Below are 18127 nucleotides of genomic sequence, written 5' to 3'. Positions count from 1 at the left end.
AGATGCCGTGTAATCGAGAGAGCTTCATCAGCACTGACAAGAGTTAGAGACACGCCTCATTTTGCGTCCCTATTTGACCGACTGATCAAATTTTGCAGTAACCAGAGTATAACAATGGCCCAATGTTGGACTGCATTCGAATGTGAGGGCCAGTATACTCGTCACAAAGTACCAGTCGACTATGTCTAACCACCACAAGGGGTAGGGGGAGGATAGCTGTATTGCTGACGAAGACCATCATAACCACTTAACATCTGTAACTACCATCCAGTAACAAGCAATTAACACTGTACAACATACCGTGTCTTACTGTGGCATTCATTTGAGCCATACTAGGGAATTACAATCCTACACATGGCCTGCTGTTCACAGTACAATACAGATGGGTGCATATGGAGTGGTGCGGTGACTAGGAAGCATGGACTGCTAATGAATGGCGTTGAATTATGTTCAGTAACGAATCGCGGTGCTGCACTACCCTCGATGACCATCGTTGGTGAATATGGTGGCGACCTGGGTAGAGGAACATTCTTCCAATGTTTTGTAGGGGCCCAGCCGTTTTACTTATGGAGTCACGGTGTGGGGGCCTTTGAGTATAACTTCAGTCGCAGCTGGTAGTCAAGAGGGCGCAACAGTATGTCATGGACATTCTGCATACTTATATGTTACATCTTATGCGACAGAATCGTAGTGTCACTTTTCAGCAGGACAATGCTCGTCCACACACAGCAGTTGCCTGTTGCGTGTGTTGAGGTACTCAAATGGCCAGCAAGATCCCCAGATCTGGCACCAACAGAACTTGTACTCTACCACTGAAGACGTCAACTCGTAAGTGCCAGTATTCAGGATATCAGGAATAGCTGTTCAGTTGTGGGATATCTTGCCTCATTAGTGGATACAACAGCTTCATAACAGGCTTCCCAACTACATACAGACCGACCAGTGGTGGAGGGGGGAGGTTGCATCACCACACATAGAGGTGGACTGAGATACCAAGTTGTTTGTGTATTTGATTGGATTTTGTAATCGCTGAAATAACATCACATATCCTCTCAGCCCATGAAGTTTTGGTTTGTTTCCTTCTCCCCGTCTCGGCGTGCTTCATCTTTACCGTCACGCCATTTAGTTGGCACAGCTGTGCACCGCGATTAGATTGTGGGTCATATTTCACGTCATTTTAAAAGATGTCCCTATTGAAATTTCCGTCAAGGAGTGTAGCAGTTCAGTTTTGCAGTAGGCTTAATTAACTTCTGAAACGTAGCACTGTGACGATTGCATTTATCTTTACAATATTTATATTGCAGCGTTATTCTGCAGAGCACAAGTACCAACTTCGTGTTCATTTTGAAAAAAAAAAACTAACTCCTTGCATCTTTCCTGTGGCCAACGCCTGATTATCGTCCTGGGACAATAAAATGGATATTTTCGAGCACATTCATTACTCTCTTGTACAAAGGATGTCTATTATGATTTTTGCAATTATAAACAAAAGTCCTTCATGTCAAAACATGATGCATCATAGCAAACAGTCCATTGTGTATTAAAAGTGGTAATTCGTTAAACGCAATTTTTCTTAATGTTTTCACAGGAGGTAATGCATCCGACCTGCCGGACGACCTGGACGGCGTAAACATGTGGCCGCGGCTGGTCTCTGGAGAGCCCAGCCAGCGCACGGAGATACTCCTCAACTACGACGAGGTGGCCGAGAACGGCGCCGTCCGCGTCGGCGACTGGAAGCTCGTCAAAGGTGAGTAGCTGGCGTTGTCTGGAACCTATCAAATACATCAGACGCTGTGCTACCGGGTCAGTCCACATCCCACAACAGTTGCAGTTGTGGAATGGCACAGCGAACAGTGCACAATTAATTGATATGTGACAGACTTTGTGTCTGCGATGAGCATAGAGTTCATCTATAGAGGGTGTAACGAGTATAGCTGCAGATAGCTTTATATGTCGTACATTAAATGTGTTGGACTGTGCGGCTTATCCTGGCGGAGGTTCAAGTCCTCAATCAGGCATGGATGTGTGCGTTTGTCCTTAGGATAATTTAGGTTAAGTAGTGTGTAAGCTCAGGGACTGATGACCTTAGCAGTTAAGTCCCATAAGATTTCACAAACATCTGAACATTAAATGTGTAAACACTTCAGTGTATTGGTTGTTTTTTCTCTATATCTAACAGGCTTCCCACAAACACCTCACATAATGTACTACCTGATGTTTTCTGCACAGTTGTAACTGCATCATTAAGTGGACTACAGCTGTCGTTATAGACTTACCATTTTGTGTCCACACGTTCAAGCTTCAATACCTGACTTGATGTCCAGGGTAAATTAGCATTAATGGATTACTCTTGCCACATGTTCTGGCAGGTGCAATCCCCCACTGAGAGATACGACTTGTGATATCTATAATTGTTAGTGTGGTTCAAATAGTTCAAATGGCTCTGAGCACTATGGGAGTCCCCTAGAACTTAGAACTACTTAAACCTAAGTAACCTAAGGTCATCACACAACACCCAGTCATCACGAGGCAGAGAAAATCGCTGGCCTCGCCGGGAATCGAACCCGGGAACCCGGGCGTGGGAAGTGGGAACGCTACCGCACGACCACGAGCTGCGGACAATTGTTAGTGTGCAAATGACGTACATACTGATGTAATGCTGTTCAGTACAGAATCCTCAGTCACCAACGGAAGTATCTGCACTTACACCCACGATAGCCTGTATAAGTCTGACGCGTGTATTATAAATATTATTCTTTATTAATATTCAGTGAAATCGTATTTCGTAGATCGAAAAAAATTTTGTAAATATTTGCTATTCAGTGATAAATGGGTAAGTTCATGAGATATTTAGGTGGAAGGATTCTGTCACATATTTATACGATGATAAAATTTTGTGAACAGATTTTGGCCATGAAGTGTAAGGAAGCATATAAACCAAAAAAACCTGAGGAAAATCGACAGGGCACAGTAAGATTTAATAATGGATACTCGATTGTTGAAGATGAGGGGAACATTTCTTATTTTGTTGCCACTGGCTGTGTGCTATGGAAACCAGTGTCGACGGTACTAAAGAAGGAAAGTGTACAATATAGAAAGTGGTTACTCATATGGTGTTCGCACATCGTGTAGTTGTTTCCGTGAGGTGTGTACAAACCAGCTGGAAACCCTAACAAGTGATCAAAGAAGGGTAGCTACACATATCTAAATTATTTAATGCACACTGCGCCTTCTCATGCGGCGAGAAAAAAAGTAGCAGGTGTGAGAGGAATGAGAGAGTATGAAGAAGTAGTAGTTTTTATGAAGTTGAGCCATTTACTGTGAATTTAATGTTGTAAGTTGTTTGAATCGAAACCGTAAACGGCGTGCTGGTGCGGCAGGTGTGCAGAACAACGACTACTACGCCGGGGCGAGCGGCGCTGAGGACCCGCTGTTCACCCCGGCCTACGACCCGGAGGAGGTGCTGGCCAGTCCAGTGGGGCAGGCGCTCTCCAGCGTGGTCGGGGCGTCCCCGGAGGCGGAGGACGTGCTGCGGCTGCGCGCTGAGGCGACCGTGTCCTGCCCGGAGCGGCCCGCGCACGGGCTGTGCAACATCACGAGCAGCAGCGGCTGGTGCGTCTTCAACATCAGGCAGGACCCGTGCGAGGCGGGCGACGGCCAGCCGGCCGACATGCCGGAGGGCCTGGTGGACACTCTGCTGGAGCGGCTGGAGACGCTGTCGCAGCCGCTGATGCCGCAGCCGGGGGCCAACGTCACGCAGACCGACCTGGCCGACCCCAAGCGCTGGAACAACACCTGGGTGCCCTGGGTCGACTGCATCGCCGACAACGCAGACCCCATGTGCAACGTCGTCACGTAGTGGCTGCTCTCTCTTTCAGCACTGACTTTGCTTCAGTAGTGTTTTGTAGCTATGTAAAGAGCAATAAATGGCTGCACATATCATACTTCTTGAATTTTACTCAACAGTATGTGTACCTTAATACCAATTCCAGTACAAATCTTACAACCATTACCCCAGTGTTTATACCTTAATTAAGTTGATGAAATACCAATATTCCTTCACCAACCTGATGATCAGCTGTGGTCCTGAAAAGGAAGAGATTGGCCAGCGTTCCAGTCTTTTGCAAACAGCAGTACTGGTCATAAACTCTTCATGTCACTGACAGCATTCAAAGGGAAGCTGGGATAGAAACTGTTGAAGAACCGGATATAACTAGAAATAGCAACAAAGTCTGGAAATTATGGAAACATCTCAATAACGATACAATTAAGATTACTGCACATTACAGTAACGCTGTAGACCAGGTAACTCATGAATGGAGAAGTCAGACACGAAGCCGAAGTGCCTGAAAAACACTATGTAGGTGTAAAGGAGTGTGGCGCCCTCACTAGCCTATTTCAGATACTAGAACTCAAAGTGGCTGTCAAGAAAAAGAAAAGCGCTAGAGTTGCCGGCTTAGACGTCATCACATTAGAACACATTAAGACCTGTCAACAAAAAATGGATCCTACATGTCCTCAACACTTGCAGCAGCAGATGCCAGATAGCACAGGTATGACGAAAGAGCAGAGTATAGTTCATCTTAAACCAAGCGAGGGAACAAACCATATCTAGCTATAGACAAGTTAGCCTTTTCAGCCGCCTTTACAAACAGCTAGAACGAGTGTTTCTGAACAGATTTGTGTGTATTATCGGTCCTCTATTTGCAGCGTTTCAACCTGGGCGTAGCTGCACATGGCAGCTCTTGAATCTTAGTATAGTATGAGTTTGAAACTCTTCATGTTACTAGTGTGGCTTTCGCGGATCTGACAACAGCATATGACATTTTCAGTCACTGGCTGCTACATAAATTCTACAACCTTCCCAGGTACTACATTTCACCGAGTTTAGCACATTATTTCTGCGACGGTGATTGTTTTTCGTTGAGTTCCAAAGACATAGTACTGACTGGAGAGCACAGAAAAATAGCCTACTTAAGGAAGTGGACTACCTCCATCGCTCTTCGACATGTAGCTCAAGAATCAACCGCTGACTCCGAATAAATTAAATTATCTCTGTGCCGATGATACAGCCTTTGCTGTTCGTAGCAAAAACTTTGTTGCAGTGCAGGGAGAGCTGACAAATGCCAAAACAAAATTATCAAGGTACTACAAATCGAACCCGCTATGAATGAACTCTTCCAATATAAGAGTGTGTGCATTCGATCAACAGAACAGAAAAAAACGTGAGGATGCCAGGAACTCTACTATAGGATTGTCCTCTCTAAAATATTTGAACAATAGTCTTTGCTATGGAGCGATGGCCTGAATGCCATCCATATCAGAACTCCAACCACAATAGCGGGGACTCCGTGCGAAGACCAGACTAACCTGTGATTTCTGAAGATGGGCTGTAGCCTTTTAAGTAGTTACAGCAACTACATTCTGGATGATGTGCTGATCAGACTTCGTAATACTGTCTTACACAGGCTTTATGTAGTGGGAATGAGTATCAGAAAACAAACAAAAACCACATACGGTATTAATTTTACCTGACGGCTTTGCTCTCTACAGGGCTGCTTAATGATTATGTCATCTTCTTGGCGACTGTTCAGAAAGAAATTATCAGGGACAACAAAACTAGCATTTGCGGGTCGAAGCATGTAATGTTAGATATGCAAAAGAATTTATAAAGGGAAATGGATAAGTTGAAGTTAGATATAATGGGAATTAGTGAGGCGGGAGAATAAGGACTTCGGATCAATGAACACAGGCTTATAAATCACGCCCCGCGTTGACCACCGGTGCTCATTTTTTTTTTTTTTTTTTTTTTTTTACTTTATTGTTATTTTAAAACCTGTACAACTCAGGTTGGCTGGCAGCGGCACACAAACGCCGCTCTTCAGCCATAGCTATTTACAAGAGTATAAAAACATGGTGAATAACAATGAACAAAGTGACGGGCAAAAGAGAGAGGTCACAGAGACATAAAAAACACGGTGTCGTTCACATGTGACGATAACAACACTGAAAAGACGTGGGCACGGCGCAGAAATCACTGATGAGTTCGACGACACAAGTGAACTTAGGAGTGGGACGGCGGACACCAAAAACACTATACGACGTCACACACACGAGACACAAAAGGCGACGATCTCCGGCGCGCGAAAGTTCACTAGACGTGTGCGAGTCCGGGGACCTGCCAAGAGAGGAGGAGGAGGAAGGGGAGTGGGAGAGCGAGAGGGGAGAGCAGAGATGCCACGGGCAGGGGAGATAGGGGGGAGGGAGGAAGGGGGAGAGGAAGCCCGGGGGAAGAGGGGGAAGGGAGGGGACAGGGAGATGGAAAAAGAAGGGAAGAGAAGAGAAGGGAGGGAGGGTGCCGAAAGGAAAGGACACGGGGAGTGAGGGGCGGGGCAGGGTCAAAGTTGATAGGAGGGGTAGATGGAGGGGGCGAGGACATCATCAGGGAGAGGGAGCTGGCGGAAGCCACCTTGGGAGAGGGTATGGAGGGTGGAGAGATGGAGACCGGGTGGGACATGGGAATACAGGCGCGGCAGCGGGCGGGGGTGGGAGAGGATCGGGGAGACGAGCGGGTGAGGAGGATCGAGTTTACGGGAGGTGTATAGGATTCGTATCCTTTCGAGGAAGAGGAGGAGGTGGGGGAAGGGGATAAGGTCATACAGGATCCGCGTGGGGGAAGGGAGACGGATGCGATAGGCAAGGCGGAGAGCATGGCGTTCAAGGATTTGGAGGGATTTATAAAAGGAAGGGGGGGCGGAGATCCAGGCGGGATGGGCGTAACAGAGGATAGGGCGGATGAGGGACTTATAGGTGTGGAGGATGGTGGAGGGGTCCAGACCCCACGTTCGGCCGGAAAGGAGCTTGAGGAGACGGAGTCGGGAACGTGCCTTGGCTTGGATTGTCTGGAGATGGGGAGTCCAGGAGAGGCGACGGTCGAGGGTGACGCCAAGGTACTTAAGGGTGGGGGTGAGAGCGATGGGACGGCCATAAACGGTGAGAAAGAAATCAAGGAGGCGGAAGGAGGGAGTGGTTTTGCCTACAATGATCGCCTGGGTTTTGGAAGGATTGACCTTGAGCAACCACTGGTTGCACCAAGCGGTGAACCGGTCAAGATGGGATTGGAGAAGGTGTTGGGAGCGTCGCAGGGTGGGGGCAAGGGCAAGGAAGGCGGTGTCATCGGCAAACTGGAGAAGGTGGACGGGGGGTGACGGCGGCGGCATGTCCGCCGTGTACAACAAGTACAGAAGGGGGGAGAGGACGGAGCCTTGGGGCACACCGGCGGAGGGGAAAAAGGTGTAGGAATCGGTGTTATGGATAGTGACATGGGAAGGACGGCGGGAGAGAAAGGAACCGATCAGACGAACGTAGTTAATGGGAAGGGCGAAGGTTTGGAGCTTGAAGAGGAGACCGGAATGCCATACGCGGTCATATGCGCGTTCGAGGTCAAGAGAGAGGAAGATTGCGGAGCGACGGGAATTGAGCTGTTCGGAAAGGAGATGAGTGAGGTGAAGGAGAAGATCGTCGGAAGAGAAGGACGGCCGAAAGCCACACTGGGTAACGGGGAGGAGGCGGTGCTGGCGGAGATGCTGGTGGATGCGGCGGGTGAGGATAGATTCCAGGACCTTGCTGAAGACCGAGGTAAGGCTGATGGGACGGTAGGAGGAAACGGCGGACGGCGGTTTGCCAGGTTTGAGGAACATGAGGATACGGGAGGTTTTCCACAGGTCGGGGTAGTAACCGGTGGACAGGACTACATTGTAGAGCCTGGCCAGGGTGGAGAGAAAAGAGACAGGAGCTTCACGAAGGTGACGGTAGGTGACACGATCGTGACCAGGAGCGGTGTTGCGTTTGGTGCGGAGTGTAGTGAGGAGATCCTGTGTGGTGATGGGGGCATTAAGGTCTGTGTGTGGAATGTTGTCCAAGTACTGGAAACCAGGAGCGAGGGGAGGGACAGAGGTGTCAGTTCGATCGCGGATATCTGGGAAGAGGGAGTAATCGAACTGGGGATCATCAGGGATGGAAAACACATCGGACAGGTAGGAGGCAAAGTGATTGGCCTTACTAAGGGCGGCAGGGAAGGGGTGATCATCGTGGAGAAGAGGATAGTAGGGGGAGGGTTTGGTTCCGGTAAGGCGACGGAAGGCGGTCCAGAACTTGGACGAGTTGATAGGGAGGGTAGCATTTAAACGGGTGCATGTCTGTCGCCAGTCCCGGCGTTTCTTAGCCGCGAGCAAATTTCGAATGTGTCGCTGTAGTTGCCGGTGGCGTCGTAGTGTGTCCGGGTCACGCGTGCGGAGGAAGGCACGGTAGAGACGACGGGATTCACGGAGGAGGAGGACGGCCTGTGGCGGTAAGGTAGGACGGTGGGGGTGGATGGCAACAGTAGGGACGTGGGCCTCCACGGCCTCAGACAAGGTCTGCTGGAGAAAGGAGGCGGCATGGGTGACATCATCGGGATGGCGGTAGGCGAGAGGGTGGCTATCGACCTGAGTGGAGAGGGTATCCCGGTAGGCATTCCAGTTGGCACGGGAATAGTCATGGATGTACTTAGGGGGAGGGTCATGACGAGGGTCGGGGCGGGGGTGACGGCCGTCTGAAACGGTGAGGAGGACAGGGAGATGATCGCTACCAATAGGCTCCAGGACATCCACCGTAATGCGACCAAGGAGGTTGGGGGAGGAGAGAATAACATCGGGAGTGGAGTTGGAATCGGGACGGGTGTGCTGGGGGATGGGGATGATGTCGCCTTGAAGGGAGGAGAGGAACCGATGCCACCGCCGTAACTGGGCAGCGGAGCGACTATGGATGTTGAGGTCGGCGGCGATCACATAGGAGGAGAAGGTACGGTCGATGTGGGAGAGGAAGTCGAAAGGAAGAGGGGCGTTGGGGCGGACATAGATGGTGGCACAGGTAATGGTAAGGCCGGGGAAGAAGAGACTAAGGATCAGGTGTTCGGTGGGGTCGGGAAGGAGAGGTTGGAGCCGAACGGGGATCTGGCGGTGGTGGCCAATGGCAACTCCGCCACGCGCAACTGGGAGGGGATTATCGGAGCGGTGGAGGAGATAGGGGGAGGTGTGGATTGAGTGGTGGGGTTGGAGGAAGGTTTCATTAAGGAGGAAGGCATCCACACGGTGGGTAGCAAGGGTGTGCAGGAAGAGGTTCTTGTTGGCGGGAAGGGAGCGGATATTGTTGAAAAGGATACGATGCTGTCGCGCCATGATAAGGACTTATACGAGGGTGTCAAGGCGGGAGAAGGTGAAATGGGCCTGGCTATTGGAAAAGGTGGCGTACATTTTAAGGTGGAATATGGAACGGGCTGCGAGGGAGATCTGTTGTAAGGTGTGGGGGCGCTGAAAGGGATGGACGTTTTGGAGGACAATGGTGAGGAACCTGATGATATCCTCAGCAGTGGGGGGGGGGGGACGAAGGGAATTGCCAGGAGGGGTGGGGGCGTCCAGGGGACGGACAGGTACAGTGAGTTCAGGAGTGGCGGGAGGGGGTCGGGCTTTACACTTTTGGGAGTAGGTGGGGTGGGGGAGGCTGCAGGTATTACAGGAGGGAGGGGATTGGAGGTTGGGGCACTGCCGGAGGAAGTGCGCTTGCCGACAATGAGGGCAGGTTGGGGCCTCGCGGCACTCTGCGGTTGGATGTGCATTGTAGCGCAGACACCTCTGGCAGCGCAGGGATTGAGGGGGGGAACGGGAGGGGTCGACCTTGTACCGTTGATTGAAGAGGAGGGCACCCTCCTTCAGGAGACGGTCAATGGAGGGGGCGTCCTCAGAGAAGACCCGCATAAGGCGGGTGGGGCCGGTCGCGTTGAAAATGCGGCGGACTGCCCGCACCTCCAGGGTGGGATGGGCCTTCAGCTCCGCCAGCACCTCCTCCTCCGTGATCGACGGGCTAAGCCGAGTGATCACGGTGGTGAGGGTCGGCGGGCGACGCGGGGGTTGGGGTTGGCGGGTAGGAGATGGGGAGGGAGCAGGGGTGAGGGAGGCGTGAGGACCAAAACGGGTGATGGGGAGGCGGGAGAGGATGTCAGTATGGAGGGTTGGGCTGGGGGAGGAGATAAGAACAGAATCCCGTCTGGGAGTAAGGAGAGAGATGGGGGCGCCTGGGAAATGTTGGCGGAGGAGGAGGGAGAGATTCCGGGCCTCGAGGAAGGAAGGATCGGGACGGGACAGGAGATATTTGTAGAGACCGGGTGGGGAGGAGGAGGAGGAGGAGGAGGAGGAGGAGGAGGAGGAGGGAACGGGGCCTGGTGGGGAGACGTCCATGGCATTTTGGGGTGGGGATGGGGGGCGGGGTGGAGCCTTTTTAGGAGTAGAGGAAGTGGAGGCGCCACTAGGGCGTTTGACAGCGGCAGATGGGCGGGTGGTGACAGGAGGGACGGGAACGATGGGGAGGTGGTGGGAAGGGACAGGTCCCGGCACGGACGCAGCAGTCGGCGCCGGAGGAAGTGACTGTGACGGTGCAGGCGAATGTGGCAGTGATGGCGATGGCGACGATGACGATGACGGCGGTGGCGATGGCGATGGCGATGGCGATGGCGATGGCGATGGGGAGAGCTGGGCGTGGGCAGTGGCCCGACGGGCCACCACCCTAGCCGGAGCTGCAGTGACAGGCTGGGGGAGTGGGGGGAAGGGATCAGAACGAGAGGAGGAAGCGGGAGAGGGGGCGACAAATAGCGAGGGCGAAGGGATAGAGAGGAGGGGAGGGATGGAAGGAGGGGGATGGGACTGGGCACACCAAGTGATTGTGGTGGAGGCGGCGGAAGGGGACGTATACACGATGGCGGTGGTGGTAGTAGTGACGGTGGTGGTGGGGGCGGACCGGTGCTCATCGCAGTGGGTTTGGTTTATTGATTTGGAAGAAGGGCCCAAACAGCGAGGTCATCAATCCCATCGGATTACGGAAGGATGGGGAAGGAAGTCGGCCATGCTCTTTCAAAGGAACTATCCCGCACGCCAGAGTATTTGCACTCTGAAACCGTACAGAAACCAAAGTCGCCAAGTTACTTTACAATCCTTTCAAACGTATTAATCTTCGAGGTCGATAACCTGCCAATCTTTCGCTAGCCAGAAACTTCGCCTACGCTCACGCCACCTGTTGTCAAGTCAGTTGAAAACCTGTCGTAGTGAGAAATACTTTCACTTATCCGTGCGCTGTTGTTTATGACATTCATTTCTCTCGCTTTTGTAATTAAGTTTTGGTAAAGAGAGGAGCTGAATATGGAAAAGAAAGATACGAGCTGTATTTCTTTTACAGGCATGAAGTTTTAGCCGAAGGCAATTCTTTAACACGGTAATGTTGTTCATCCTCATCCGCGATTTTGTTTTCATACTCATTCAAAATGAAATGTTAAATTACGTACAGTATTGAAAAATGGCAGTTTTCCTTTTACTCTGTTGTATGTTCTCTGCGAACAGTCAAGAAATTTTCCAGAAAATCTTGGTACGGTAATTTTCGAGCAGTTTAAAGGAAAGAAAATTGATAAGAAGTTTTCATTCATGGAAGTAAGACTTGCAGCAATATTAAAACGTCCAGCTCATCAAACAGCTGTTTTAAGTAGTGCTTTGAGGTATTTGAAAAATGACATCCAGAAAAAAATGGACAGCGGCTTGATACAAACATGAACGTCTCTTGGAGATAAATAAACAATGCCTTAACTCATTGGGTCAGTTGTCTTACAGACCTGTGGCACATGAGGGGAAAAAAATGGAAAAAAGCGGGACGACCTCCTAAAACATTACAAGAAGTAAGTGACCTCAGCAAGCGACAGTCCAGAATAAATTTTGCTCGTAACCTTTTGATTGTAACAGAGGTGTACTACGCAGACGGTTAGAAAGTTCGAACCCATTTTTAAACAAGGCACTGTAGGGAAATTGTCCCATGTTCGCAAGAGGCAGTCATTCTAACGGACGTAAGCAAATTGTATTTATCTCTGGATGTAAATGGCTGCGACGAAACTGCAGAGGTAGGTGAAGGTGGTGAAGAGGACGAGGTCAACTGTTTGACATTGAATGAGGGTGTATTGAGACACAAAGAAATTGTAGACGTTGGCTGCGAGTGGGCACTGATTTAAATCGATCGGAAAGTTGGAAATTTGTGCCGGACCAGTGTTCGAACCTTGGTTTTCTGCTTACTAGGCAGATGCACTGACCACTGCTCCATCCAGACACAGTGTTCACTGTGGTTGCATCGAGTACCCTAGCACGCCTCTCGCCACCCAAATTCTGAACTTACCCACACACTATTAATGTAGTGGCCCTCTCTTACCTGTTATTCTCGTAACCCGCGCCATTTCGCCAATTCCGAAAAGCGTTCGAGCCTGGTGCGGCTCTGCAATGAAGAGATCACTGGCCGTCCTCACCCTAATTTTATATGTATGTAATGTAGCACTATTCATGTCTAGTTCAAAAATGTATTTCATTTGACCCCATTGCGACGAAAAGTAGAAATTAATATTGAACTGCTTCTGAGTGCAAATGTGCGGCTTCCTGACCATTTCACCAAGGTCATGGCACTCGCTTCCGGGGGGACGTTTCTCCGTAGCAAGCGGAGCAACTAGCAGTCTTGTTCCGTCTCCCGCGCCCCAGACTGCAACCTATAGTCTAACGCTAGAGTGATGTCAGCGCTCGGTGACGGAAGAAGAACGGCGAGCGACGTGCAGTGAATTTCAAATTCACGACACAGCTATAATTACGTACGCCTTTATCAAATCTTTTGCAGTCCTCCGTCATCAGGTATCATATTTTTTATACGCATAACGAGATTTGGAAGTAAACTTATATAGCTGTACTCGTCAATAGATACTGAATTATTCTCGCTTAATAGAACCCCAATGGATAAAATCTAAACACAATACAGCTGATAGCCAAAATCGGTACAGCACACGTACAATAAACAACAATAATCAACCACCTCAAAAGAGCCTGGGAAACCAACACGTGACAAACACAGCAAAGCCAGCACACTTCATAAGGAATGCTGCATGGTATGTTGTAACACACAGCAACAAACACGTCCACAAGGTGGCGAACATACTGGAAAAAACAATGACTATAAATATCATAGCGCACAAGCAGCATAGTACAGAAGAAACTCAGCAACTACACCTACACAGACAAACTGAACAAAATTATATATCTGATTCACGAACTATAAAGATTTGCTGCACAGGTGGAGAGTGCATTGCTGCCGGTTCCAAGCGACAGCTGCCGTACGAACTTGAAGAAAGCATTTATTTTGCAAATTATATCGGCTGCGTGCTTATGTAGAATTTGTCGCTTACCATCACCATCAGCGAGGACAACTAACAACGAATGGAAAATTTGCTAAATATCCAGCTACGATCACTTCTAATGCTCGCGTTGGCTACAAAATCCAGACCAGAGCGCTCAGAGCACTACACAGCTGACACTGGCTGTCGGAGAATGCGTGACGTAGGTGCGCCGTACAAGACTAAACTGACCGGTCATCGTTCGTGACTTCGCTATACAATTTGTAAACTATGCAAATTTGTCTACATAAGTAAAACATGCAGTCACTTCACAACTAGGTATTCTGAACACGGCAGAGCCTTAAAAAGTGACAATACATGCTTCACTTTTTCAAACTAAGTCATAGAAGAAAACCACCATCCAAATGATACTGAAACTGTTGATAACCACAGAAAGCAACACACTCTACCAAAAGCTAATAATAGAGGATAACTACGACGCTGAAAAACCAGTAATTCGAGGAAAGAAAACTCTGAACAAACTCACAATACTGTGCAACAAACACTATTTGGAACGCTTAATTTCTCAAAGTAAACATAGTGTATGAAACATGGTCGATACTCCAAAATCACCTGTTTCTCAACCCCTTTCGTACCCCACCTCTCTCTCTCTCTCTCTCTCTCACACACACACACACACACACACACACACACACTCACACATACGCAAATCAAATAAGTTTCTTTAGCAGACGCACCATGAAAACTTGCAACAGAAGCATTCAAAATTAGCGTCGCACTGGACAAAAACAAAACTTGAAACAAGTGAGCAGCGACAATAACTGCGTCTCTCGGTGACTAATGCGCCGTTAGTTTACTCCCACTTCTTGTCCTGCGTATGAAAATGTATGATACCAGCTGTGGGCGAAGTGTAACAGGTGCGGAAGACTGTGTATGTAATTACAACCAAACAACAAAGCACATCAATGATGTGCAACAAGATGGGAAATGCAAACCTAGGACACGCACGACCACTACTCTCTAAAAAATACTTGAAAATGAATAACTCTCAGTGTTCCCGACTGTTGACATGCTGTAAAACCGTAAAAAGGCGTAATTGCAAGCCAACCATTCCCTCAAGATAATTCCAGGAGAGCAAACAAAACGAAAATCGAAATGCATAATCTATAATTTTTATACCTAAAATAGAAAACAACCACAAAACTTGTATAACATTTTTAAAAGAGTAAAGCGAGATAGGTGACACATAGGTGCCATAACATGTCAGGGTAAACAGAAAAAAGAATTGCAGTGTGTTTTGCAGCACTCAGAGTTGAAGAACGCAACTTGGAAGACAACGCCACCCGAGGCTTCCATCACAATAAGATGAGAAAATTATATGAACTCGTTATTTCTTGTCTTATGGTTAACCTGCATCGGCAGTCTTCGTTGTAGACCTAATTAGTTCTGGGTGTCATGTTCATACATAAGTTCAACTATGTATCTAACATTCTCCTCAAATCCAGTAAGAATGATCTTTCCCTTCCTTATGTTCATTCTTCTTACCAACTCACATGCTATTGTTCAAGTAATCATTTTTGCATCTTACAGGAGGTCAGTCATCTGTGCTTCTATTGAGACATGTAGCTTAATGTCATCCATGTACGTCAGTCGATTTAACACATTCTTTAAGCCGTTGCTGCTTTTGGTAACGAAACTATATCAATTTGAATTAAGTATAGATAGAAATGGATTTAGTGCTAAAAAATAAGGGTCTCAACCTGTACCTTCTGTCTCACAATCATAATTGACTCAGTTATCATAGTTTTGTTGCCATTTGTCAGGTGTAGACGTGTCTTCTAGTACTTCATCACTGACGTACGTGGCTTGATGACTGAACTGTTGATTTTAATTTTTCTTCCTAATATGTGTTATCATCATTTTTGAAGCATTTCGAACTGAACCGTTATTAACGAGCAGGTCACACTTACTTCTATACTCTCTTCCCTTTAGAATTACCACTCTCTATAAGAAATCACTCAATAGACGAACTCGTGATTTGCCGTCTCTGTAACAGATTTTATGTCTTCATTCTACCGTAACGGCTCTTTATCACGACTAATATAGACTGAATAGTTGGATGCCGAAGTTTATCGCGTAAGAAGTGATCAAATTTAACGTTGAATCTTCCTGGCTGATTAAAACTGTGGCCGGACCGAGACTCGAACTCGGGACCTTTGCCTTTCGCGGGCAAGTGCTCTACCATCTGAGCTACCCAAGCACGATTCACACCCCATCCTCACAGCTCTACTTCTGCCAGTATCTCGTCTCCTACCTTCCAAACTTTACAGAAGCTCTCCTGCGAACCTTGCAGAACTAGCACTCCGGAAAGAAAGGATATTGCGGAGACATGGCTTAGCCACAGCCTGGGGGCTGTTTCCAGAATGAGATTTTCAGTCTGCAGCGGTGAGTGTGCTGATATGAAACTTCCTGGCAGATTAAAACTGTGTTTCATTTCTCTGCTAATAAATCACATTACCTTGCATTTATCGACATTTAAAGTGGATAGGTATTCATGACGAGCTGAAAACAATGAAGTGAGTGATTTTCGTTATCTGTAGTTACACAGCTAACAACTGCAGACTCAGAGGAGAATTGGAGTGTGTGCTGCTCAGCACGTGATAGCGATCTCTTCGCACTCCCATCTTTCGACTCCAACACAGGTGCCTTCGTCAGATTTAAGTAGGTCTGATTACCTTCCTCAGCTGCTGGGATGAGTAGGCGCAATAAAATACTGTGTGACATCGAAAACATTTCGATAAGTGGTTCGAACATCTAAACAAGGCTAAACATTGTAATGGTAAAAGAGGATTTAAGATAGGAAAAAATAGGATGAATTTGGTGACTTGCTTATTTGGTTGCTACAGCAACCTGCAGAGGTTGGCCCTCATTGTTGCAGAATGTCCCGTCTCATTTGTTTAAAGGCGCTACTCTCCTAGGATGACACAGAAAATTTCCTTCTGCTTCCCATGCGGACTTCGCGTTGTATGTCCATCAGTACCAGTCCAGCTTTCTTGATTCTGGGTAATTTCCATAATCGTTGTATTTTTTTCGTGATCTCACTGAAATATTCCACAGGATCTTTTGTGACAGTCCATTTCAACAACTCTTATCTTTTCTAGTAAGTCTGACATGCTCGCCCACTACTTTCGAGTTTGTTACAGTTCCACCACTGCACAGGTATACATTGTTCTCAAAATTTACCTTGAATCTCCACTTATCAAATTCTTCTAACAATTTTCTTAGCGTAAAGCATATATTATCTTCACCATTGCCTGATCACCCGAGAAGAACAATGCACACAAACAGTGACCCTTTTTTTATCTGAATACGCGTTCCTGTTCATTTCCTATTCCACAGGTCTAAGTATAATAAGAGAAAGAAAGGCGGCAGTCGGTGTGCCGACTCGTCGCGCTGCACAGTACAGACATGCGGAAGCACACGGAGAACGCTGGTTAGCCTGCTAGTCAAGCTGTAGCTGAGCCATTACGGATAGGACGTCATAAGCGCTCCATTATCTCTATAGCGTTTCCCACAAGATTTTACAGAAACAACTCATAAAAAAATTGCTTTTACGTTACGTAGAACTATATATGTCACTTTCATGGGAAAGTGCCCATCGTGTCGCTAATGGTCATAGTCATTGTGATGCTCGCAGCATTGAAAAATATTGGTCGATAGGATTTTGCGAATGGTGCGTATTACACCGAATGTTGCTGCGGAAGAAATTTAGCTAAGATATTTAATATTTCTCTACACTACAGGAGATCTTCATCTGTCTCCAACCTCGAGAAAAAGGAATTTACGTTGCTCTTTCACTTCCGATCGCACGCGTTCGAGAAAGACTTCTTCATAACATACCTCATATTTCCCATAACCCTCGCGATATCGAAACCAAATTTTGGCAAATGATGACACACAATAAGGAGAGTATTTTGCCATATGCTTACAATAAGGATCTTCCTTATCTATGTCGATGTAACCGTCCAGTATTCTAATATTTAAAAGTCATTTATAGCTATCAAAAACAGAGTTTGCTAGTCTGAAGATAAAGGTGCTATTTCTTCTCTTATGTTACAGCAAATCCGACACAATGTGGTTCTCCGAAAGATATTGACCTCTCTGGTCGTCAATTGCTTGTTTAATAAGAAATTCAAGTTTCTATCGCGATAGTTATTGAAAGGGAAATTTGTGCAGTTTCTAGTGTGTTTTGGCAAAAAAGCAAAATTTTACAAGGCAGTTACATAAACGCATGTGTTACTCAAATCTCGTAACTGATGACACTTCTCTTAAGAAAAGAGTTTAGCAACTCAGACGAAAATAAATCACGAATTCTGTTGCAGGACCAGGGTAATACTGTAATCCAGTGTATTTTTAATAACGGGCGACTGTGACTGACACAAAACGATTTCCTTTCAGCACTTCAGTTATATTTGACATATGAAAAAGTACAGAAAATACTGTACCATCTTTCCGTTCTTGTCCCTGCACAGAGCGAGGGAATGAATCTTCTTACCTTTTAATTCACCAGTAATATTGACTTTCAGGAATAGTTGGCAAGGTTCTGTGAGTCGCCATTGTGTTCACAGCTTCATAAAAATGGTTCAAATGGCTCTGAGCACTATGGGACTTAACATCTATGGTCATCAGTCCCCTAGAACTTAGAACTACTTAAACCTAACTAACCTAAGGACAGCACACAACACCCAGCCATCACGAGGCAGAGAAAATCCCTGACCCCGCCGGGAATCGAACCCGGGAACCCGGGACAGCTTCATAGTTACGAAAGAGTTTTATTGGGTCAGTTCTACTCTGTAGCAAAAATCCAGCATTTTTCCAATAGAAATA

The 18127-nt window shown here is 47.4% G+C and overlaps 1 protein-coding gene across 2 annotated transcripts in view; it reads left to right on the top strand.

Moving 5' to 3' along the window:
* Positions 1-3925, top strand: part of LOC126101012 (arylsulfatase B-like) — a 106308-nt gene extending 102383 nt beyond the window's left edge. Inside the window, exons 8-9 of one of the 2 annotated variants that reach the window (XM_049911680.1) lie at positions 1589-1747; positions 3381-3925. In XM_049911680.1, the coding sequence (XP_049767637.1) occupies positions 1589-1747; positions 3381-3859 (638 nt within the window). In that variant the 3' untranslated portion in view covers positions 3860-3925. The remainder of the gene's footprint in view (positions 1-1588; positions 1748-3380) is intronic. The other variant, XM_049911679.1, reaches the window with a different exon arrangement.
* Positions 3926-18127: the final 14202 nt, after the last annotated feature.

Source organism: Schistocerca cancellata, chromosome 9 (assembly GCF_023864275.1).
Source record: "Schistocerca cancellata isolate TAMUIC-IGC-003103 chromosome 9, iqSchCanc2.1, whole genome shotgun sequence".
NCBI lineage: Eukaryota > Metazoa > Arthropoda > Insecta > Orthoptera > Acrididae > Schistocerca > Schistocerca cancellata.
This window is presented reverse-complemented; position numbering and strand designations above follow the sequence as displayed.